Below are 24,116 nucleotides of genomic sequence, written 5' to 3'. Positions count from 1 at the left end.
TACGGTCTATGAAAGAAGATGCCCACAATGATGATTCATGCACATATCTCCATGACGATATTTACAGGTACATGAGAGTTTCAGAAAAATTCTAAATATCTTATTAAAATGGCAATTGATCTGGATCTCTATTCTAAATTCTAAGATAGTTCCATCTGTGACAATAATTGAGACTGGAAATTTAAAAAAAAAATAAAAAGATGGAAATTAACAACATCTTGAGCCAGAGATTTTTATTCCTTTATGATGACTAATGAGTTATTTAAAAAAGAACACTACATATATATTTAAGAGTCATATCCATATCCCTCAAAACTTTCCTGAGACTTCTTCCAACAACAGATGGGGTTGCTTGAGCTACTAAACGAGAAGTTTATATAATACCTTATACCTAAATATAAACCTGTTTAAGAGCAAAATTATTTCTGGTAAAGAGACAAGAATTTTAAGCATGTCTTTTTGACCAAAGGGGAAAAATTAAAGTATTTTGAAACAATGAAATTTAAGCAGTTCCAGAAAGAATTATATATACTTCATTTTAATCTTTCACTTCTGCTCAAGTCCTTCCAGTCACAGTCTCAAATTTCCTGCCCAAATTAAAGATCCAAGAAGGTTGATGGTAGGAGTTAATAAAATTAAATACACATCCATGCTGTTAACGGCTTGGTATCTTCACATAAACCTTGCTACTGAGACAACAATTTTCTCTGCATGCTGTCCATTTTCACTTCCCAATCCCAGGAATTGTTCCAAAAACCCTACAGAGCCATGGACAGTCTTGAGTTGTTTATTGCTGCTTTTCATCCATTCTTGCCAAAGAATATATATATGGCATCAGGATACAAAAGACCAATGGAGTAATGCTCCTTAGAATGCATCCTAATTAATATGACACCTTCGTGAATTTGACAACACTGTTCATTACCTGCTTGGCTAAATCAAACAGTCCATTCAGTGGCAACACTCCTGTATTATAATTCACCAGTTCTTCAGAATTTTTTTCAGATAATGAGCTAATTTCTGAGATATGTAATTTCAATGAAAAACAGGACATGAAAACACAAAAATTTCACTTGGCCATTATAAGACGTACTAGGTTAGTTCACTAGCCATTTTTCATATTAGTGAAGCTATAATTATATTTTTAAATATCTTCCTGCTCAAAAGTATGTTTAGAAGTTTCAAAGGGGGAAAAATCCTCTAAGATCTAGATGGGAGGGAAAACTGCAGAAGCTACAAAATTGAGTAAATTAGTATAATCTAGAATAATATGTTAAAAAAAAAAGAAAGAAAGAAAAAAAGGCTTTCACACAAATGGTGAGTGTCAACGATCACCAGGTTGGAGGCAGGCTGGCACAGACGGGGAGAAAAGGATCCACCATGTTTTTCTCTCCATCTTTTCTGTTTTTACCTGCAAGAGGAAAGATCAAGGCTGAAGGGACAGTGTGGATGCCCGGTTAGGGGCAGGAAGCCATGTGCTTTGGGTATTTGCCATGAGTCCTTGATGGGTAAGTTGAACTAATGAGCAAAGGAAAACATCTTCTCCTAGACACTGGAGATGGGAGTCCAAGAGAGAAGGCTAAAGTGACAAGCTTTGGCCCAATCAAACCTCTCTCCCCCTGTAATAGTGACTGACTTTCTAGAGAACAAGAGCTGTACCTGGATCCGTTCCCCCACGTTAGCAAACAAACAAACAAAAACTCCTAGAACCTTTGTAATTTCATTCCAGAAGTGCAAGTCTACTTACTAAAACATGTGCTTGAAGGCTTACAACTAAGAAAAAAATACTGAGGGTGAACTTAGCAATGACTCTAAAAAGCTAATCGGTGTTTGGGACTGGATGTCACGGGAACTTGTGTCTTGAGGTATATGGTATTTATTTTTTATGTCTACATTATACATTAATAGCAAAGAGGGAAGAAATAAAGGAAGATGTTTATAAAACATCACCATGGTCATTGTGTGAACTGTAACTATTATTATTCTCTTTCATAAATATGGAATCTGAGACTTAGAGTGATTAACTGACTAGCCTAAGACCACAGCTGAATCAGTAGTGGGAGTGGCTTTCTAAGGTACATTTGCTTCATGCCAAATGTCATACCTTTTAAAGTGCACCATATAGATCTTTTTCTTTTAATTTTTTAAAGTTTATTTATTTATTTTGAGAGAGGGAGACTGAGAGAGAGTGCAAGCGGGGTAGGGGCAGAGAGAGAGGGGAGAGAATCCCAAGCAGGCTCCGCACTGCCAATGCAGAGCCCAATGCAGGGCTCAAATTCACGAACTATGAGATCACTACCTGAGCTGAAACCAAGAGTTGGGCGCTCAACTGACTGAGCCATCCAGAGGCCTCACATCATGTAGATCTTTTAATGATTGTATGCATATATTAACTACAGTATTAGAGAAAATCATGTAATTTATAGGATGACCAGCCACCTCTTTCCCTTATCCATAACTAAGTATAATTTGATTATTAGAATTAGACCACTTTACCACACTATTATCTCTCTGGTGGTGACTATTTAACTATGAGAAATAATATGTGAAAACTCGCTTTTGCTGACTGCTTATTGCAAATTTTGTCCTTATGATAAATGGTAGCAAAGGGCACCAAATTCACTTGTCACTTTAAACACATGAGATTTCTACATCTTTTCAATGAGAACTGGAAGTATTAATTTTGGATATATTCTGTGCAAACACCACTCCCCTCACTCCCTGGCCTTTAAATAAAGTTTTGGTAGATTTTGCTATATTAGCAGAGTTTGCTTCTCTGAACCCTGAGGTTTTAAGTCTGGTAAGAGGGGATTCTGCACAGTCACACAGCAAGTCTCCCTAAACTGCCCTACAATAGAATTCCATTTCCTTGATTTAGGCACCTTAGCTACCAGCTTACACAAGAACATATCAGATGGTGACATCAGACAGATTTGACATATTACTGTCAGTAACGGTCCATTGCTCCTGGAGAGATTCTCAGGAACACGTGGAGTTGCTCAAGCTCTGGTGTTGACAGCCAGTAAGACGGGAAGGAGCTGAAGTTTAGAGTTATATTCTTCAGTGTGACAGAGCCTCGACTATTCAGGGACACTCATACAAGGGATCACTACATCTTGGCATGTCACGAGTTACTTGCTACTCACATGTTTGTGCATTATTTCTTTTCTAAAATGAAGTGGATTCAAGGTTGTCCCTGCAACATGCTAACTCTTAGCTTACTTGCATCATCCCGACACACTTTCAAAGGAGTTGGCATTCTCGCTGCCCTGGGAAATTCACAGAAACACAGCCAGCTTCCTCACCTCCTCTCATGTCCATAGAGTGACCATTACTGATGGCTAATATTGGACAATTAGAAATTAAAATAGTGTTTTACTTTTTAGGGAAAAAAACGCCTTGGGATTTATGCCAGAATGGACATTGACTTGTAAGTGTACTGGGCAGTCAAATAGTATAATGGGAAAGTGCAGTAGCAGAGGAAAGACAGAAGTCACTGCTGTGCTGATGTAATGATAGGTCCTAAGTCAAATTTAGATAACACATGGGGTATTCTGTCAAGTATGGGATCCTGTAGTTACCTTTAAGGAGGAAGTGGAGAGGATGCGAAACATGGTTGCATCATAGTTCAAATCCACAGCTGGGTTTGTAGGGATATCAAGAGAGAGTCTACAGAGTCAGTTACAGAATACTTTTCACATTTCTTCCTTTCTCTTTGAGTATATCTTAATTAATTTGATGATATCAAGATTTTACTTTCCTCTCTAACCTAACTTTGAATGATCATCAATACTTCAGAGTGGTTTGGGTACACAATTTAATTAACTTGATAAAATAAACCACATGCCAACAGTGAAACATATGTAAAATAAAAATGATATGATCTGGCTTTTATATGTTGGGAAGTTAAGCATTAAGGGAAGTAAAGTAAGTTATATAGTAAATTTAGAGCACTGGTATCTGGCCACGTTCTGGCTTTATAAGGTGAGAGCTGAAGATTATTCGTTTTCCTTTTTTAAATTCCCTCTGCTTATGAAATGGGATTACCAGTTATTACACTACTACCGCACAGCAATTTTAAGATACAACAAAAAGATGACATGATAAAATTTATATGAGAGTCCTATAGACATATCCATTATAAAGTAAAACATTTAAATATTTGAATAGATGAATGTTATTTATTTAAAAAAAATTAATGTTGATTTATTTTTCAGAGTGAGAGACAGAGCGTGAGTGGGAGAGGGGCAGAGAGATAAGGAGACACACACACAGAATCTCAAGCGGGGTCCAGGCTCTGAGCTGTCAGCACAGAGCCTGACTCAGGGTTCAAACTCACAGACCTCAAGATCATGACCTGAGCTGAAGTCAGAGGCTTAACAGACTGAGCCACCCAGGTGCCCCTTGAATGAATCAATTTTAAAGCTAAAGAGCACATTTTAAAATCAAGCTTTAAAGCCACCTCCTACAGTTATTGTTTTTGCTATTATAATTGCATGATGCTGAGTAGCTATATATATATGTGTGTGTGTGTGTGTGTGTGTGTGTGTGTGTGTGTGTGTGTGTATATATATATATATATATATATATATATATATATTTTAACTACTATAATTTCCCCTGTTATTAGGTCAGCTATAAATTATCGTGGGCAAAAATAAAATTGTAAAATCGGCATCAGTGACTTTCTATGGAATAAAAAGTTCTTACCAATAAAGAAAGAGGCCTACTTTTTAAATTTTCCAAATTTATTATTTTATCTCATTGAATATATCTGGATTAGTGTTTCATTATATTGTGTTCCAGCCATGAGCTAGATGTTACATCTGTAGTCAGGCTGCTTGGATTCAAATCTCGTTCTGCTTAGTAGCTGTATGACCTTAAGCCTCATTGGAACTCATTTTTTTTATGTGTAAATTGGGGATAACAATAGTATCCATCACTTAAAACAGTGCCTGTTAAGTAATAAGCCTTTAATTAATATTATGTATCTTTATATAGGAATTACATGATATATGGTAAGTAATATGTATTTTAATACCATGTCTTTATCATACTCTATCTTCTATATTATACATTAAATTATATAATTATATATCTTTATTTTTATTTTATATTCATAATATAATGTTTTTCATGGCCTGAAGATTGGAGTTGTAAACATAATATTCTTCCAACATACACTGAAATTATTTTCAAAATATGAACTAATTGTCGCTTATGTATGCTCATAAAGACTTTTAACTATCTCTGTCTGAACTGTTGTTATAATTTGACATAACTGGCATAATTGTCACATAAATTTGGCACCATTGGTAAATACACCAGCTGTATAAAGCCTACTATACAGCACTGCAGTGGAGCATGTAAAAGTGTACCATGGCTATTAAGCTCTGTAAAGCTTTCCTCCTTTCTCTCCTGGAATCAGAGTGAGGAGAAGTGAGTTTGCTGATTATTTGTTAAGGGATCCATGGATACAGACAGACTGTGTAGCAAAGAGTAAGTTTCAGTTTGCCAAAAGCTGACCAGTTTGATTATGAGACGAAGAGGGTCAGGAACAATTAATTAACGAAGAGGAGAAGAAACCCTCCATGAAAACGTCTCTCATTGCATTCCATTGAGGAAAAAGAGAAGTAATCCAAATCTTCATCCGTGTATGTACTACAGTGTTGTGTATGAGCTTATGATTCTTACACAATTATGTTTTAATTTTTGAATTTGTAAAATGAGGTGTTACACTAGATCAATTTCAAGACCCATCTTAAAGCATAAAATCGTATGACTCATTCTGAATGAATTACATAATGTGTTGATATATTTGAAAATCACCTTGAATTTATATCAATTTACATTGAACTTACACTGAGGAATACAATTTCAAATCATTGGTGTACTTTATAACTTCACTAGTATTGGAAGAGTTGTTATTTTTACTAGAGCTTTAAAAAAAATAGCTTTAAAAAATAGAACTACTACTGAGTTCTAACTTTGAAGCAATCAAGCTACTCTCTAAATTCTGTATTTATTCAAAACAGATACACATTCCAGCTCATTATTTCAGTATTAGTATGTAACAGTTATGGAGATCTGCCCCCTAGCAGCTTTTGACTCTGTTGATCTCAATGGAAAGGAGAATGCTTAATTTCTGGGCAGGCTTTCACTATTAATAGATGTATCACTGTGGTTTAGTGCCAAGTGGGCTCAGGATGCCTCAGGATGGCGCCCAGTCAGTCATTGTTCCAGCCAGTGTGGGCAGCAAGGGCCATTTTCCTGTCTCAGTCCTGTGAGGGCTGATGAGATGGAATCTTTAGTCTGTCTCTGTGGCAAACTTTCTTGGACAACACAAGTGGAAAGTAGAGGCAATTATCCAAGTATCTGAGGTAAATGTGTGTTTTTCTGACCCAAATACTTGAAAAACTACCTCAACTCTTCTCTTTGGTTTGATTATGATTATCTGGACACATCTTTCTGCCTTTATAAGTGTATCTCTTTTCTGGATGTCTTCATAAAAGTGCGTATGGTGGCAGGGGTGGTAAGGTGTGTGCATATTGGTATGCCTAACTTGGTACACATACTACAGGAAACTTTTCTGTCTGTTCTTCCAAATTTTATAGAGACTAAATTGATTAATTTCAAAGGCCTTTGAAATTCATTTAGGCATGCCATGTCTTAATAGTTTTGAATACAAATCCATAGTCTCATATTGGATAATAATTTGAATATAGGATTTCTTAAACACAATTGGAATATTTATGCCAGATACCACAAAAATATAAATTGTGATTTAATACCAGAAGTTCCACAAATCTTAACATGACAGCAGACTTTCTTTCCTTTTGCTTTTACTCATAGCCAAGGACTCTAGGTTAGCCATACAAGTAGAATTCCAAATAACCCAGGAATTAATAGTTTAATCTCTTTTAGTGACTGTCTTTGGTTTTATCTTTTTCCACAATGTGTTAAACCCTTAACTGCTATTTATTAGCATATGCCACACAATGGGAAGGAAAGAGAAAAGAGCAGAAGCTGTAATCTCTAACTTTTACTACTTAGTAGCAGCAATTCTAGAATGGACTTGGTCATCGTTCTGATACTACACCAAATTAACTATAGAAAGCTTTAAAGTATTAGCTACAGAAGTTTTAGAAATTAACTATAGATTTTATTTATTTGTATTCTCTGGAAGAAGCTCTAATACAATGACAAAACTGGGCTGCTTATCACTAAGCAGATGGTAATACAGGGCAAATCTCTCTTAGAGTCCAAATTTACAAAATGAAGGCATAGGAATTATCTAAATGACTTCTAGGATTAATATTAAATTTAAAATTGTATATTCAAATTTGAACATAACTGCAGAGATTTCATGTAGTTATTGTGAAGAGCAAACAAGATGTAATTAATGCATGATTTGACAATAACAGAACCAATAAAGCCTTTTGATCTTAAAGAAAATGTTTATGTATTCCATATTTTTTAAGGAAAGAGTACTAACTAACCTGAAACAACAATATCTGAGTAAATGCATCAAAACCACTTTTGCCTGGATATGCTCTGGATATGAACTCTGCTAATATAAAAGAGCTGAGCATTTCCTGTAGAAAAGACCACTAGCCAACCATCGATTTAAAATATAGCAATACTGGGGCGCCTGGGTGGCTCAGTCAGTTAAGCATCTGACTTCGGCTCAGGCCATGATCTCGAAGTTCATGAGTGCAAGCCCCATGTCAGGCTCTGTGCTGACAGCTCACAGCCTGGAGCCTGCTTTGGATTCTGTCTCTGTCTCTGTCTCTGTCTCTCTCTCTCTGCCCCTCCCCCGCTCGTGATCTATCTCTCTCTCTCTCAAAAATAAATAAAAACGTTAAAAATAAAATAAAATAAAATAAAATAAAATAAAATAAAATAAAATAAAATAAAACAAAATATAGCAATATTATTCAGATAAAATGTATATTGACAGTTTCCATCAGGTTATTTATTTGGCTATGTTATCTTAACTTATTCAATGCAGGTTTTAAAAGTGGGTTAGTCATCAGCCAAAATGATCTCCTTAAGAAAGAATCTGGTAACCATGTCATTAGGCCAAGTAATAAAAACTTCAATGAATTACATCAAATAAAAATGACATCTAACATATCCATTTCCATTCTGCAACTGTACTCTGCTTTAGGAATAAAGCGGAAAGCTTCACACACACACACACACACACACACACACACACACACTAGTCATCTAAATAAAAATGAATTTCAGCTACCCTTTTTTTCCAAACATTTCCAAATTTATATAGCATATGTCAGGGTATGAGAATTTGACCAAAACAAAAGGAAACAAAAGTTTCAGATAGTGAAAGTCTTTTTTCTTTTGTGTTTAAATCTCAGACTTACAGTAAGAAATTTTGTTTAACATGGTATTTAAGATGTAAAACAACAACAAAAAAAAAACCGGGGCATCTGAAAAATATGGTCTTCATTGCATTTTCTGTTTTGGCAAGTTTAGTGCCAAACATTATGTTCAGCTGGGTGCCAGGAAGGTCTTCCTAATAATTGGTAGCAATGCCAAGAATATTTACAATAACAACAGAAATACCATGGAAAGTGGTAAAACACGGATGTCAAAGCCTAATTTCTTGCCTTTGTGACCTAATTTTATGGTCCATTTTTTAATGTTGTCCAAAAGTACACTCATGAAAGAGGATTTAGGTTTGGCAATCTGCATAAATATTCCCATAAGTGCTGCTGAATAAATCCTGGAAAACCTTTCCCTCTAAAGGACACTCTTAGCTGAAGAGCTTAGGTTTTTCAGAAGTGTCTTTCATTAAAGAACATTCATACAGGGCTCTTCATGTGTGCCAAAGCTTGCTTGATGAGGCTGACCTGAAATACATTTTTACGGCACCTAAGAAGTAAAACATTTATTATAACAACGAAGACATTTTTATCAATTCTCTTAGTTCAGAGTTTTATTAAGAGGTCTAAAAACATTTGAAGTTTAATAACTGGTTCTTTTTTTGTAACTAAGAATAGTTTTAAACTATAAAGTTTTTTTTTTTAATATTAAGAAATTTATATTTGTTTGAGTTCTAAATCCCTTTGGCTATACTATGCACACATCTGTTTTAAAAGGTTAATTCTGAAGCTACCTCCTTCTCTGATACAATATTATTTTAAAATGAGTTTATATATGCTCTCTTGGTAGGAAAAAAAAGCTTTCACTAAAATCTTCTATAAACAAATTTAAACATCATAATACCAAGAATGGTATTATAACCTCTTGTAAAGTTATCTTAAATTTTATAGTAGTGCTCTAGTTGGGGAATGTTTCATCATATTTGGTTTTTGTTTTTTCTTTACTGCTGATATACAGTCAGATTGAGTAGTTCTGTGATTAACTGTAGAGCTTTTGAAGCTAAACCATCTTAGTGGGACTTAGGGTTTAAGTCCAGTTGTGCTAAAATGATGATGAGGGTGAGGGAAAAACTCAAGGCCTTAGTTCTTCTCCCCACCTGGGCTGTTCTCCTCCATTCCCATACCACTCCTGGCCTTCTGTGGCTTCTGGAAAAACATTAATATCATTTTTCAATTGTCGCCTGATTGACTTCTATTTGGTTTGCATAGGACACACTGGAGGAAAAGAGGACCTTACTATCTTATGAAACATATTTCTAAAATAAATTATCCCCAAAATACATTGGATAAACAAAACAGGATTACTTGCAAACTATTTTCCATGGATACCCTGGAACAATAATTCCTGAATACCAGTTAGAGACCACTTTATTACAACCATCTGGTGGAGCCTTATTAAAAATAGAGTTTGGCCAACCCAAGCCAGGTTTGAACATTTGGTCACTTTGGTTTGCTTTATTAATCTGATGTCCTCCATAATAAATATCAAAAAATATTTAATGTTTATTTCAAGGAAAGACAGAAATGCATAGGGAAAAAAAATGAAGATGGGTTTTGGGGAAGAAAGAAGAAAACACATACAGTTCTCTGTCGCTTTTCAGTAATTCAGCTTTGGTCCCAAATCTGCAGGCCCACTAATTTTCTTCTAGGTCTGGAGGCTAACTGGACCCACTTCCTTAGAAGGTAGTTTGTGGCCATCACTTGTTTAAATATTACCTCTGGGTGTACCATACTCCACTTCTTCTAAAATTATACTATCCTTGAAAAAAGGAGCCCATAAATACTTATTTTCTTTATACTTTCAGTGTATTATATGTTCAGTGATTTTTAAAACTTCCTGTTTTGAGATAATTGTAGATTCACATGTATTTGTGAAAAATAATGCCGGGAGATTCTGTATCTCCTTTGCTCATCCCTCACCATATCACTAAAGTATACTAGCACAACGGGAAAATTTACTTTGCTATAATCTATCATCCTTATTCAGATTTCACTAGTTTTACATGTCTTCATTTGTGTGTCTGTATGTTTCTGTAGTCCTAAGCAACTTTCTTTTTATCCAATGCATAGACCATCACAGTTACAGAACAATTTCATCAAAAGAATCCTCTGTGGCACCCTTTCCTGGCTATATCTATTTCCTTTTCTCGGCCCTCCCTAACCCATGCCAATCATTAATCTATTCTCCATCTCTATAATTTTGTCATTTTAAGAATGCTATGTAAAGGGAATCACACAGTATGTAACCTTTGAGATTGGCTTTTTCTTCACTCAGCATAAATCTCCCGAGATACATCCAAGTTGTGTGTATCAATAGATCATTTCCCTTTTATTTTTGAGCATTATTCCATGGTACTCATGAACCACAGTTGAACCATTCCCCTATTGGAGGAGATGTGTTTTTTTCCAGTTTTTGATTAGTATGGATAAAGCTGTTGTGAACATTTGTGTATATATTTTTATGTGAACATATGTTCTTATGTCTCTGAGATAAATGCCCAGGAGTACTGGGTTGGATGGTAAGCACATGGCTACCAACTGCCATACTCATGTCCAGAGTGGCTGTCCCATTTCACATTTTCATCAGCAATGTGTAAGTAACTCACTGTCTCTACGTCACTATTTTTTTTTTATTTTAGGCATTCTGATATGTATATAGTGATAAGCCATTATGGTTTTAAATGTACTTTCTCCCAGTGGCTAATGATGTTCAACATCTTTTATATGTTTATTTCCTGGGGTGTCTGGGTGGCTCAGTTGGTTAAGCATCTGACTCTTGGTTTCAGCTCAGGTCAGGATCTCACATTTTGAGATTTTGAGCCCTGCATCAGGCTCTGCACTGACAGCTCAGAGCCTGCTTGGGCCCCTCTCCTGCCCCTCCCCTGCTTGCACATGCTCCCTCTCTCTCTCAAAATAAATAAACCTAAAAAAAAATATGTGTTTATTTCCCATTTGTATATCATCTTCATTGAAATGTCTGCTAATGTCTTTTGTCATTTGTCACACTGTTGTTTTAGGGTCTTAAGAATTCTTCACATATTCTGTACACAAATCTTTTGTTGGGCATGTAGTTTGCAAATATTTCCTCCCAGTCAGTAGCTTTCTCTTCGTTATCTTCACACTTTCACAAAGCAAAAGGTTTTAATTTTGAAGAAGTCCACATTATCACTTTTTCATCTTATACATTATGCTTTTGGTGTCAAGTCTAAGAACTCTTACCCTACTCCTAACTGCTGAACATTTTCATCTTCATGATTTTTCCCGAAAGTTCCATAGTTTTACATTTTACATTTAAGTCTATGATTTACTTGGAGTTAATTTTATATAAGGTTTGAGGATTAGGTCAAGGCTCTTTTTTTTTTTTTTCTTTTTGGTCTATGAATGCCAAATTGTTCCAGCATCATTTATTGGAAAGACTATCTTTCTTCCACTGAAAAACCTTAGCATTTTTGTTAAAAATCATTTGGGCATATTTGTAGGAGTTATTTTTTGTGCCCAGTGATGATGCACCATGGTTCATCAGGCCAATCTTTAATCCAACTTTGCTAGACTCATCCCAGCACTATTAACTCAAAAACTTCTCTAAGAGGGGACTTAGAATTGTGTGCCTTTAATGATAGTGGTAAATCTAATGTACAACCATGTTTGGGGACTCTACCCAGAGGTTACACAAAGATCTCTCATGAATCTTTGCTGAGGTTGGTGGTGAGGAAGTGGAGGGTATCAGGTGACTCTGTGACACTCTTTTATTAAATTAATTAACAAATATTTGACATTTAGGGAAACATAAAAAATAAGAAATGGCTACTTATGTTCTTGCTACTTGGCTTAAGAAATGAAACATTACTTATAAAGATGTAGCTTCCTGTGGATCCCCTCCCTCTTCGGTCACATCCTCCTCCCCTTCTGTCTCCAACCTCAGAAGTAACCACCCTCCTATATTTTATGATTATCATTTTCATGCATTCTCTATATTTGAACATATAAAATATGCACATACATAGGCATGTATCTACATATATACAGATATGTACATATATATCTACATATATACACATATGCATATATACTCATATATGTCTAATTTGTTATTTTAACAGAAATCTGAAGTAAAAGCAACTACCAACTTGATCAGAGGACAAATTATCATTCTCATTAGTCCTCAAACCTAGACAACAGCAGCATATCCTGAAGTCTGGTTTATTAGCTTAGTTTGCTTACATTTATCCACATGCTTACTGGCTTCTTTGTTCACCATGCTTTCTGACATCTCAGAACTTTATTCTGGGATTATTTTCCTTCTTCCTGAATTCTACCCATCAGACATTCCTTTATACATAACACTTTCTTGGAGGATAAACTCTGTTATTGTTTGCCTAAATATAACTTTATTTTTCCTCATTATCAACGATAATTTGTCTGGATATACACTTTTTGGTGGACATTTACTTTTCCTTTAGTACATTGAAGACATAACTCCATGGCTGTTGTTGTATCTACAGCTGCATAACAAATTATCCGAAACCCAGTGGCTTAAAACAGTAATAAACATTGCCTCTCATATCTTCTGTGGCCTAAGAACTTTTTAGCGGCATAGCTGGATAGTTCTTGATCAAGACGTTGACCAAGGCTACAGTCATCTGAAAGCTTGCCTGGAGGATCTGCTTTCTAGATGGGTTACTGGAATGACTGGGAAATTGATACTGGTTTTCAGTAGGAGGTCTTATCCCCTCCTCATGTAGGCTTCTCTACAAGATGCTGAAATGTCCTCATGACATGGCTTCCTCCAGATTAAGAGTTCCAAGAACCAAGGGAGAAGAAGTGATGTGATTTATGACAGTGTTCAGCACTGTCACTCCTGTTGGCATATAGAGCAACCCTTAGTGTGAAAGGGATTACATAAGGGTTGGTATACCAGAAAGCAAAATGAGTGGAGGCCATCTTGAAGTCTGACTCCCCCCAGTTACTTGGTGACTTTTATTGCTGATGCTGATTAGTCTGCAGTCGATGTATTGCTATGCATTTGCAAAAAGGTATTTTTCACTTTTGCTGTACTTACCATTTTCTATCTATTTTTAATGTTCTTGGGTTTTATTTTCATTATTTTTATTGATTGTTCTTGTGTTTCATTGTGATTCTTAAAAACGAGAAACCATATTTCTCACTAATTTCCAAAAATCTGTAGTCATTATCTTTTTGAAAGGTTTTTCTCTCCTACTTTATCTATTAGTTCTTCTGATCATCTGATTTGACAAATACTGTTTTCTCATTAGATCCTTAATATCATCATCTCATTTTCATAATTTGTTTTTGTTTCTCTGTGCTGAAATGTGTTAATTTCCTCACGTCTACCTCTTAGGTTCCCTGATCCTTTCCTGATCTGTCTCTAATTATTGTTTAACTTATTGATTAATCTATTGTTTTTATTATTTTCAATGATTATATTTATCATTTATAGGAACTGTCCTTGTTTTTTCCCCCTCCAAACCGCTAATTTTTATAGTATCTTGTTTCAAACTCATTTTGGCCAGTTCTTTTATTTATTTAAAGATATGGGCAGGATTATTCTCATTCCTATTCCAATGATTAGAATATGTGAAGCATCTTGAACTTAAACACTATTGTTGTCCATCAGTCTAATTCCTGGTTCTCTCTCATTATGGCTTGTTTGTCATTCTTTGCATAATTTCATATTTGAAGGCTCACTATTTAGAGAGGGTATTCTTCTGCCTTTGCCAAGGCTGTGAGGAAGAACGTATACTGATTTATCCAAAACTTTGGGTGCTTTTAATGAAAGAGTTTTTAGGACACTGAATGAGCATATTGCCAGTAAAGTAAATAGTTTTGATTTCTTTCAATCAGCGCAACTTGAATTCTATATATAGGGCTTCCAAAACCATACTGCTTGAATAAAGGTTACTTGTGCAAAAATAAGCTCTATTCTGTACAAAGACTAGCAGAAACATATCCAAAGTGAAAGGACAGAAGTAGTATAAAAGGCAACTTTGGAAATCAAAAGTGAAAATCACACAGTAAGTATGACCCCATGATTTGAAATTGTTTGCATAACTGGAGGAATGGACAATGTGCGCCACTTTTATGGCCTAATCCTTGAGCATCCATTGTCTCATTTAGTGCGTAAATAAGTTGAAGTCCTATACATTTTTAATTTTCTTAATGTTTATTTTTTGAGACAGAGACAGAAAGAGAGAGAGACAGAGCGTGAGCAGGGGAGGGGCAGAAAGAGGGAGAGACAGAGAATCTGAAGCAGGCTCTAGGCTCTGAGCTGTCAGCACAGAGCCTGACGTGGGCTCGAATCCATGAGCCGAGCCGTGAGATCATGACCTGAGCCGAAGTAGAATGCCTAACCAACTGAGCCACCCAGGTACCCCTGAAGTCCTATTCATTTTTAAACATAAACATTTAGGACTGTTACAATGACTTGTAGCTGATTATTAGACCATTTTCTATAAATTGGTTTTAGTTGACCACATTAGCTATTGTTTTCCTTATTTCTCAATCCTATCATACATTAAACAGATAAAGGGTAGGAGATGAGTTTTCTCTGGGTAAAAAGCTCCATGAAATCAGATCCAATGTTACATTTTCCTTGGACTGTGTTTTTCCTATATTTAATTTCATTTTATATGTAGAAGCACTCAGATTTAACTAATGCATTGCCTATATTCTAAACTCAGTTTAAAATAATGACGAAAAATATAAACCGAAAACACATTTTTCTCTCTCATAGAAATTCCGTTCATCAAACTTTATGAACATACCCACATTCACCCATCCATGGTTACACACACACACACACACACATGGTGTGATAACAATAATTTTCATTTGTATTCGTTCCCTTCAAGGTAACATAGGCTAAAAGAAACCACAATGTCTAAGTTACATCTGAATATTTCTACTTTCATTTCAGCCTTCTGATAAGGCATAACAGTTTACACACTAAACTAGTTTTATTGTCCAAAAAATTTATCAGGGATCATCAGAGGAAATTACTTTCCTCTCTAACCTGCTCACTGCCCCACTCCTAACACTAATTTCAGAATCAGCAGTTTAGATCACTGACATCTGAAAATGAATTAGAATTAGTTCATCTTGAATCTGGCAAATTCTTTTATATATATATATATATATATATATATATATATATATATACATATACACATATATATATACATATATATACATATATACATACACATATATAGACATATATATAGACATATATATATATAATGTCTAATATATAACATATTCAATATGTTTTGAGACAGATATATTCTTGGAAGGTTGAGTGAAAATTGAGTTTTTCAAAAGGAATTCATAATCTAAATGTGCTACTAGATCTCACTATGTGGAACTTGTTAGTATTTTTTTTTTATTGGCATGAAGTGAATAATCATCCCTTAGTTTCTCTTTTTAGAGAGTCTTGATCTACAAAAGGGAAAGAAAGAAAAACAGATTAAGCTTCTTGGCCTTTGGGCCAAAAATGGTCTTTTGGGCCACTGCCAGCATTGGAAATCTGATAAAATTATAAATCCACAATATACAAATGCCATACACACACATGAAATTTTGCATACAATTTCAGGAAGTCCATGGGACCCCTTGAATCCTGTCTATGGACTCCAGATTATGATTTCCTGGACTAGATGAGAAAATAAATTAAATGGATAAATGGACCAATAATAATATTACTTGAGGCATGCTATATTTTCTTATATATTACTCACCGTTACTATAATAAATTTAAAAGAACTGTTTAATTTTATATCCCATGACTTAGTATATAAAGCATATTTGAAGGTTTAATTTATTTTTTTTTTAATTTTTTTTTTCAACTTTTTTTTTTTTTTTTTTTTTTTGGGACAGAGAGAGACAGAGCATGAGCGGGGGAGGGGCAGAGAGAAAGGGAGACACAGAATCGGAAACAGGCTCCAGGCTCCGAGCCATCAGCCCAGAGCCCGACGCGGGGCTCGAACTCACGGACTGCGAGATCGTGACCTGGCTGAAGTCGGACGCTTAACCGACTGCGCCACCCAGGCGCCCCTGAAGGTTTAATTTATATACATTTTGTGGCACAAGCTATGCAAATATTGGCTTTTTTTTTTTTTAATTTTTTTTTTTAAATTTTTTTTTTTCAACGTTTATTTATTTTTGGGACAGAGAGAGACAGAGCATGAACGGGGGAGGGGCAGAGAGAGAGGGAGACACAGAATCGGAAACAGGCTCCAGGCTCCGAGCCATCAGCCCAGAGCCTGACGCGGGGCTCGAACTCACGGACCGCGAGATCGTGACCTGGCTGAAGTCGGACGCTTAACCGACTGCGCCACCCAGGCGCCCCAATATTGGCTTTTTTAATAGCAAACTTCTCTTGACATAAATTGAATAGCTTTTATATTAATAGAAATAAAGTTTGGAGAATGATTATAACATGCAGACTTTTAACAGTACTAAGCAATACTTTTTATCTGCCTATATGGTTGTTTTTTAATATCCTGCTATAGTTTAGGGGCTTAAAATGTTCTATTGTGTTTCTACTGAGTGCATTTGCCAGGTTCTATTGATTTAAAGTATTTTCTCTGGAACTAAAAAGCTTACAGAAAAACCTTTATATTTCCAAACAATACCTGTAATAGCTTCCTTTTATTTGTTTTACCTCTATAAAAAACATACATTATGATGATTATTAATTACCTAAGTATGTGTGGATAATACCATTAATACCCTGATTGCATTTGCCAAACTTCTTCTTCCTTCTAAATACTGGGAATTTACCATACTCTAATTATATAAAAACACTGCTGTACAAGCGTTGTAACATAACCCCTTTTGTAACATTAATGCTAAATCTGTTAATATGCAAGCAATTTCCATTAAATACATACATAGGCTATTGCTAAAAAAGGCTTAACAGCTAGTAGTCTGACTGGAAAATACAGGGAACTAGTCTCTCTCTCTCTCTGATAACTCTCGAATGCTAGATGTCCCAGATCATAAAATACTTTTAATGGAAATAAAGAATTTAAATGCACTTTCTTCAAGTTAGCATAAGAGATGTATGGAATGAATGTCTAAGTTCATTTGGATATGAACTTCAGCTGGACTTCTATTACTCCATTGGAGAATATGTTAACTGGACTATAAGTCTTCTCAGCATTTCCCCAGTATGACTTGGGGACTCCATATTACCATTGCTCTAGAGGGAAATACGGAAGATGTATGAGGTTGAATGAAACTATAATGATCCAGAAAGGGTATGAAGACAAACCACATATCTCATGTCATTTACTAAATATTTGTTTGATTGTGCAAAAAGTGTCTGAACAAGTGTGCAATAAATATTAGTCAATAAGTATTTCTAGTAGATGAAATATGAAAACATAAAAACTTTAACATAAAAAAGAATAAAATTAAAATGTTAACATGACACTGAGAGAGAAAAAGAGAGCTATGAAAATATGAAATGGAATTCTGCAACTCACTTAAGGATTAATAAAAAATACATATGTGAATTTCACAATCCAGTAGAGAAGATAACTCATATGCACAGATTGCTATAAAATGCATTATAGAAAGTAGTAAGTGTTATGAAAGTTTAGAAGAGAAGGGCTTATGTTGGTGACATCAGGAAAGGACTCATTAATTTGGTAATACTTGAGCCTAGCCTTGAAGGATGGCTTAAGACTTGGGCAACAAATAATGACTACAGGAAATGGAAGCAATGTTGTGAACCAAGGAACACAGCTGGAAATCCTAGGATATTTTTGTAGACTGGTGGGACACTGGAGTTGGTAACGTAGAATGGTAAGAAATTAAAGCTGAACAGGCTGAGGTCAATACATGGACCTTCTTGGTGCTTAGTTAAAAGGAGTGGTCTTTATTCTGTAGGCGGTGAGGGAAGAGCCAATGAATGATGTTTTGAGATGGCCTTATAGCTATACAGCAAAGACCAGTATCAAAGGAGCTGTATTTTCAAAAAAGGCATATTCCAGCACATTCTCAATTATATATAAGAACAAAAACACTGCTCTGAAAGCTAGCAACAAATAGAAACATGATGCATGTATAAATTAACTTCTTATTCTAAGATTACGGTAATAAATACGTAACACTTGAAGTTATAGTAAACAGTATCAGTATGCTTTTTCCATAAAAAATAAAAATGGAAACACTATTCTCAACACACGAAAAGTATTAGCAGAAACTGAGAACTTCTGGTAAATACTGAGTTTAAAAGCACAAACATTTAGTAGGAGGTATGTGGTGTAAGTTTCTAGAAGACATGTAGTTAGTAAAACAAACAAAATCAGTGTTGTTTACTACTTGTCTAGCAAAAATCATTCTTAAGCATGGATGAGGAGCTGTTCTCAAGGACCAAGACTCTAAATATATAAGAATTCATACCAGAGTGACCAGAAGATTATACATAGTTATGTAAGTCAAATACCTTTGGTTTCATAATTTTAAAATGTTGAAACTCTTACCTCGCACAACAAGATCAGCTGAAGCTGAAGAATTGTCCACGATTGTCTGAGCAGTGCACGTGTATCTCCCAGCATGCTTCAGCTGGGCATTTCGGATGAGCAGTTCTCCATTGGAATCCAGCTGTTAGCAAAGACAGCAGTCATTCACGTCAGTATAATCTTCACCAATTTTATGGCATTTAGGATTCAAGAGGTACATTTTCTCCCTAACAAAATGAGTACCATGAAAAGGTATATCTTAGATATGCTAACTCTGTCCTATGTCTTTTAATGACAATTCTGTCTTTACTTAGGTTACTTAAAGTCTAGACTTTGGTATCTCAAGAGATAAATAAAGTGAGTGAATTGTATAAGATCCCTTTTTTTTTTTTAACATTTATTTATTATTGAGAGACAGAGAGACAGAGCATGAGCATGGGAGGGACAGGGAGAGGAGGAGACACAGAATATGAAGCAGGCTCCAGGCTTTGAGCTGTCAGAGCCGGATGCGGGGCTCAAACTCAGAAACCGAGAGATCATGACCTGAGCTGAAGTCGGACGCTTCACTGACTGAGCTACCCAGGTGCCCCTGTGAGATCCTTTTAGTCCTAATATCTTTAACATTCTATTATTTGTATTATCAGAAGGCCATACAGAGATAAAATATTTCATTGATATCTTTAAAGGATAAATGATAAAGTCTAAACCTCTTCATTGTAAGTGTCAATGAGGATAACTAAATGGTAGAAGGCTAAGAAGAATTATTAATTTGGTTTTGCAAAGCCAATCTAATTGATTAACTTCAAGATGTACTAAGGTTAATTACACAAAGATACTAAAAGTGTGTAGAAACTGTCAAAATGGACTATTCTAATATTTTCCATTTAGGTCAAAACATAAGCTCCATGTAGGCAAAGAATTTTGTTTTGTCACTGCTCTATTCTTAGCATTTGACTGATCAATATATATGCTTTGAAGAAGGCTGAGGGAGTCTTGCTTGTGAGAGATAAGGCACCATCTCAATGCAATTTCTAAAAATAGTTAATATTTATTGAATGCCTACTCTGTATGAGGTGCTGGGCTACGCAAGTATGGAAGTGCGTGTGTGTGTGTGTGTGTGTGTGTGCGCGCGCGTGTGCGTGAGTGTATAAAATCTCATTCAATTCTCTTCTGACAACAGTCCTATGAGATAGGTCCTATTCTGTCCATTTTATTGAAGATACAAGTGAGACTTAGAGTAGCTAAGTAATTTAACCAAGGTCACTGAGCTTGTTGCATAGTGGGAGCATGCTCATTATCTCCAAACTATTCATTTAGAGAAAAATTTGGAAAACTCAATTGTTAAGTAGATATTTCATTTTCTCAAGAACCAAATATATTGACTTACTATTCTAATCACAAATATCCAGCTATCTTAAAAGATGAAAAATTGGTGATTAGGTTAATGTCTGAGAAAATAAATGAGGATAATTTTTATATGATATGATAGACCTACACATTTTTAAATTTTGGTTTTTTAATGACTGTGGAATGAAGGCTCTACTTCACCATGGGTTTTGCAAATGGCCCTTTCATATGTTAATTTCCTTCTGGTTTTGGAAAGTATTCTGGTTTGCTATACTTGTTTAGTTAATGAGATTAGGAATACAGGCATACCTTGAAGATATTGCAGGTTTAGTTCCAGACCACCACCATAGAGAAAGTCAAATGATTTTTTTTTTTTACTTCCCAGTGCATATAAAAGTTATGTTTATACTGTATAGTCTATTCAGTGTGTGATGACATTATGTCTAAAAAAGCAATATACATACCTTAATTTAAAAATACATTATTGCAAAAAAATGCTAACCATCATATGAGCTGTCAGCAAATCATAATCTTTTGCTGGGGGAGGGAGTTCCCTTACTGATGCTTGCTGACTGATCAGGATGGTGGTTGTTGAAGTTTGGGGTGGCTGTGGCAATTTCTTTTTTTTTTTTTTAATTTTTTAAAATATTTATTCTGAGAGGGAGAGATAGAGAGCAGGGGAGGGGCAGAGAGAGAAAGAGAGAGACAGAAAAAGATTCCCAAGCAGGCTCCTTACTGTCAGCACAAAGTCCGATATGTGGCTCAAACCTATGAACTATGAAATCATGACCTGAGCTGAAGTTGGATGCTTAACTGACTAAGCCACTCAGGTACCCACAATTTCTTAAAATAAGACAACAGTGAAGCTTGCCCCATAGATTGACTCTTCCTTTCATTAAATATTTCTCTGTAGCATATGATGTTGTTTGATAGCATTTACCCACAACTCAACTTCTTTCAAAATGGGAGTTCATCCAGTCCCTGCCCGTGCTTTGTCAACTAAGTTGATTTAATATTCTAAATCCTTTGTTGTCATTTCAACAATTTTCACAGCATCTTCACCAGGAATAGATTCCATCTCAAGAAAACATGTTCTTTGCCCATCCATAAGAAGAAACTCCTCATCTGCTCAAGTTTCATTATAAGATTGCAGCAATTCAGTCAAATCCTTAAGCTTCACTTCTAATTCTAGTTCTCTTGCTCTTTCCACAATATCTACAGTTACTTCCTCCACTGAAGTCTTGAACCCCTCAAAGTCATCCATGAGGGTTAGAAACAAATTCTTTCAAAACCCTGTTCGTGTCGATACTTTGGCACCTTTCCATGAATTTCAAATGTTCTTACTGACATGTAAAACTGTGAATCCTTTTCAGAAGTTTTTCAGTTTTCTTTGTCCAGATCCATCAGAGAAATCACTATCTATGGCAGCTATAGCTTTATAAAATGTAGTTCTTAAGTAATAAGACTTGAAATGAAAACACTAATTTTAAAAGATATATGTACCCATATGTTTACTGCAGCATTATTTACAATAGCCATGATATGGAACCAGCCCAAGTGTCCGCTGATAGATGAGTGGATAAAGAAGATGTGGTACACACACACACACATACACACACACACACACACACACACACACGCACCACACACCACACACCGGAATATGAGTCACAAAAATGAAGGAAATCTTGTAATTTACTACAACTTGGACATATTATTCAAAATGAAATAAGTCAGAGAAAGACAAATACCATAGTATTTACTACATATGAAATCTAACAAGAAAACCCAAAATAAATGAACAAACCAACCAAACTCAAATACAGAGAACAATATGGTGGTTACCAGAAGGGAGGCTGGTGGGGGAATGGGCAAAATAGGTGAAGGGAATTAAGAGGTACAAACTTCCAGTTTTAAAATCACAAGCCATGGAGATAAAAAGTACAGTGTGGAGAATATAGACAATAATTTGTAATGATGTACAATGACTATGCTTATTGGGGTGAGCACTGAGTAATGTACAGAATGTGTTGAATTACTGTTATACGTCTGAAAGTAATAAGACATTGTATGTCAGTTACACTTTAATTATAACTTGAAAGGAATAATAGACTTGAAAGTTGAAATTGCATCTTGATCCATGGGCTGCAGAATAGATGTTGTGTTAGCAGGCATGAACACAACATTAACCTTGCTGTACATCTCTATCAAGTCTCTTTGGTGACGAGGTGCACTGTCAATGGGCACTATTATTTTGAAAGAAGTCACTTTTTTATGATCAATAGGTTTAAACAGTGGGCTTAAAATATTCAGTAAATCATATTGTCAACAGATATGTTGTCATCCAGGCTTTGCTGTTCCACTTATAAAGCAAAGGCAGAGCAGATTTTGCATAACTCTTACCAGCCCTAGGATTCTCAGAATGGTAAATGAGAATTGGCTTCAACTTACAGTCACCAGTTGCGTTAATCCTCCACAAGAAAGTCAGCCAGTCCTTTGAATTTGTAAAGGCAGGCATTGACTTTTCTCTAGCTATGAAAGTCCTAGATGGTATCTTCTAGTATAAGGCTAGATTTGAAAATGTATTGTTTAGTGTAGCCACCTTCATTAATGGTCTTAGCTAGAGCATCTTGTTGCTGCTTCTCCACCAGCACCTGCTGCTTCACCTTGCATTGTTATGTTGTGGGGATGGCTTCTTCCTTCACGCCTCACGAAACAATGTGTGCTAGCGTCAACTTTTCCTCTGCAGCTTCCTCATCTCTCTCAGCCCTCACAGAATTGAATAGAGTCTGGATCTTGCTCTGGATTAGGCTCTGGTTTAAGGGAATGTTTTGGCTGGTTTGATCTTCTATCCAGACCACTAAACCTTTCTCCTTACCAGCAATAAGGCTGTTCTGCTTTCTTATCCTTCATGTGTTCACTGGAGTAGAACTTTTAATGTCCTTCAAAAACTTTTCCTTTGTATTCACAACTTGGTTAATTGTTTGACACAAGAGTCCTAGATTTAGGCCTGTCGTGGCTTTCGACATGCCTTCCTCTCTAAGCTTAATGATTTCTAGCATTTGATTGAAAGAGAGATGTTGACCTCGGCTCGGGTTAGGATCTCACGATTCGTGAATTCAAGCCCGGCATCAGGTGAGCACGAGCCTCGCTTTGGGTGGGCCCTGCTTCTCTGTCTCTCCCTCCCTCTCTTTCTGTCTCTCTCTCTTCCCTTTGTGAGATTCTCTCTCCTTCTCTCTCTCTCTCTCTCTCTCTCTCTCTGCCCTTCATTCACTTGTGCCCTGTCATATATGTATGTGTGTGTGTGTGTGTGTGTGTGTGTGTGTATGCATATATATATAAAGTGAGAGATATGAAACTCTTTCTTTTACTCAAATACTTAGTGGGCATTGTAGGGTTATTGGCCTGATTTCAATATTGTTGTATGTCAGGTAATAGGGTAGGCCAACCACAGTCAGAACACACACAACATTTACTAAGTTCACTGTTTCATATAGGTACAATTCATGGCATTCAAAAACAATGACAAGAGTAACATCAAAGATCACTGATCACAGATGACCATAACAAATATAATAATAATGAAAGTTTGAAATATTGTGAGAATTATCAAAATATGACACAGGGACACAAAGGAAGGAAATGCTATTGGAAAAACAGTACTGACAGACTTGTTCAACATAGGGTTGCCACAAACTTTCAATCTTTAAAAACACATTATCTACAAATAGCCATGAAGTGCAATAAAACAAGGTATGCTTGTAATCACTAGTTATAATCTGAGCACATTGGTTCAGTTGGTTATAATGGGATCACTACTATCTCCATATAAAGAGCTTGTCAGTGGCCACACACATTGTTCCTTGACAGTAAC

General features: G+C 35.7%; 1 protein-coding gene across 1 annotated transcript in view; it reads right to left on the bottom strand.

Moving 5' to 3' along the window:
- Positions 1 to 24,116, bottom strand: part of CNTN1 (contactin 1) — a 375,068-nt gene that overhangs the window by 97,357 nt on the left and 253,595 nt on the right. Inside the window, 1 exon segment of the mRNA XM_030322283.1 lies at positions 18,917 to 19,037. Coding sequence (XP_030178143.1) covers positions 18,917 to 19,037 — 121 coding nt within the window.

This window comes from Lynx canadensis, chromosome B4, assembly GCF_007474595.2.
Source record: "Lynx canadensis isolate LIC74 chromosome B4, mLynCan4.pri.v2, whole genome shotgun sequence".
NCBI classification, from domain to species: Eukaryota; Metazoa; Chordata; class Mammalia; order Carnivora; family Felidae; genus Lynx; species Lynx canadensis.
Note: the sequence above shows the minus strand (reverse complement) of the source record. Positions and strands in the feature narration are given on the sequence as shown.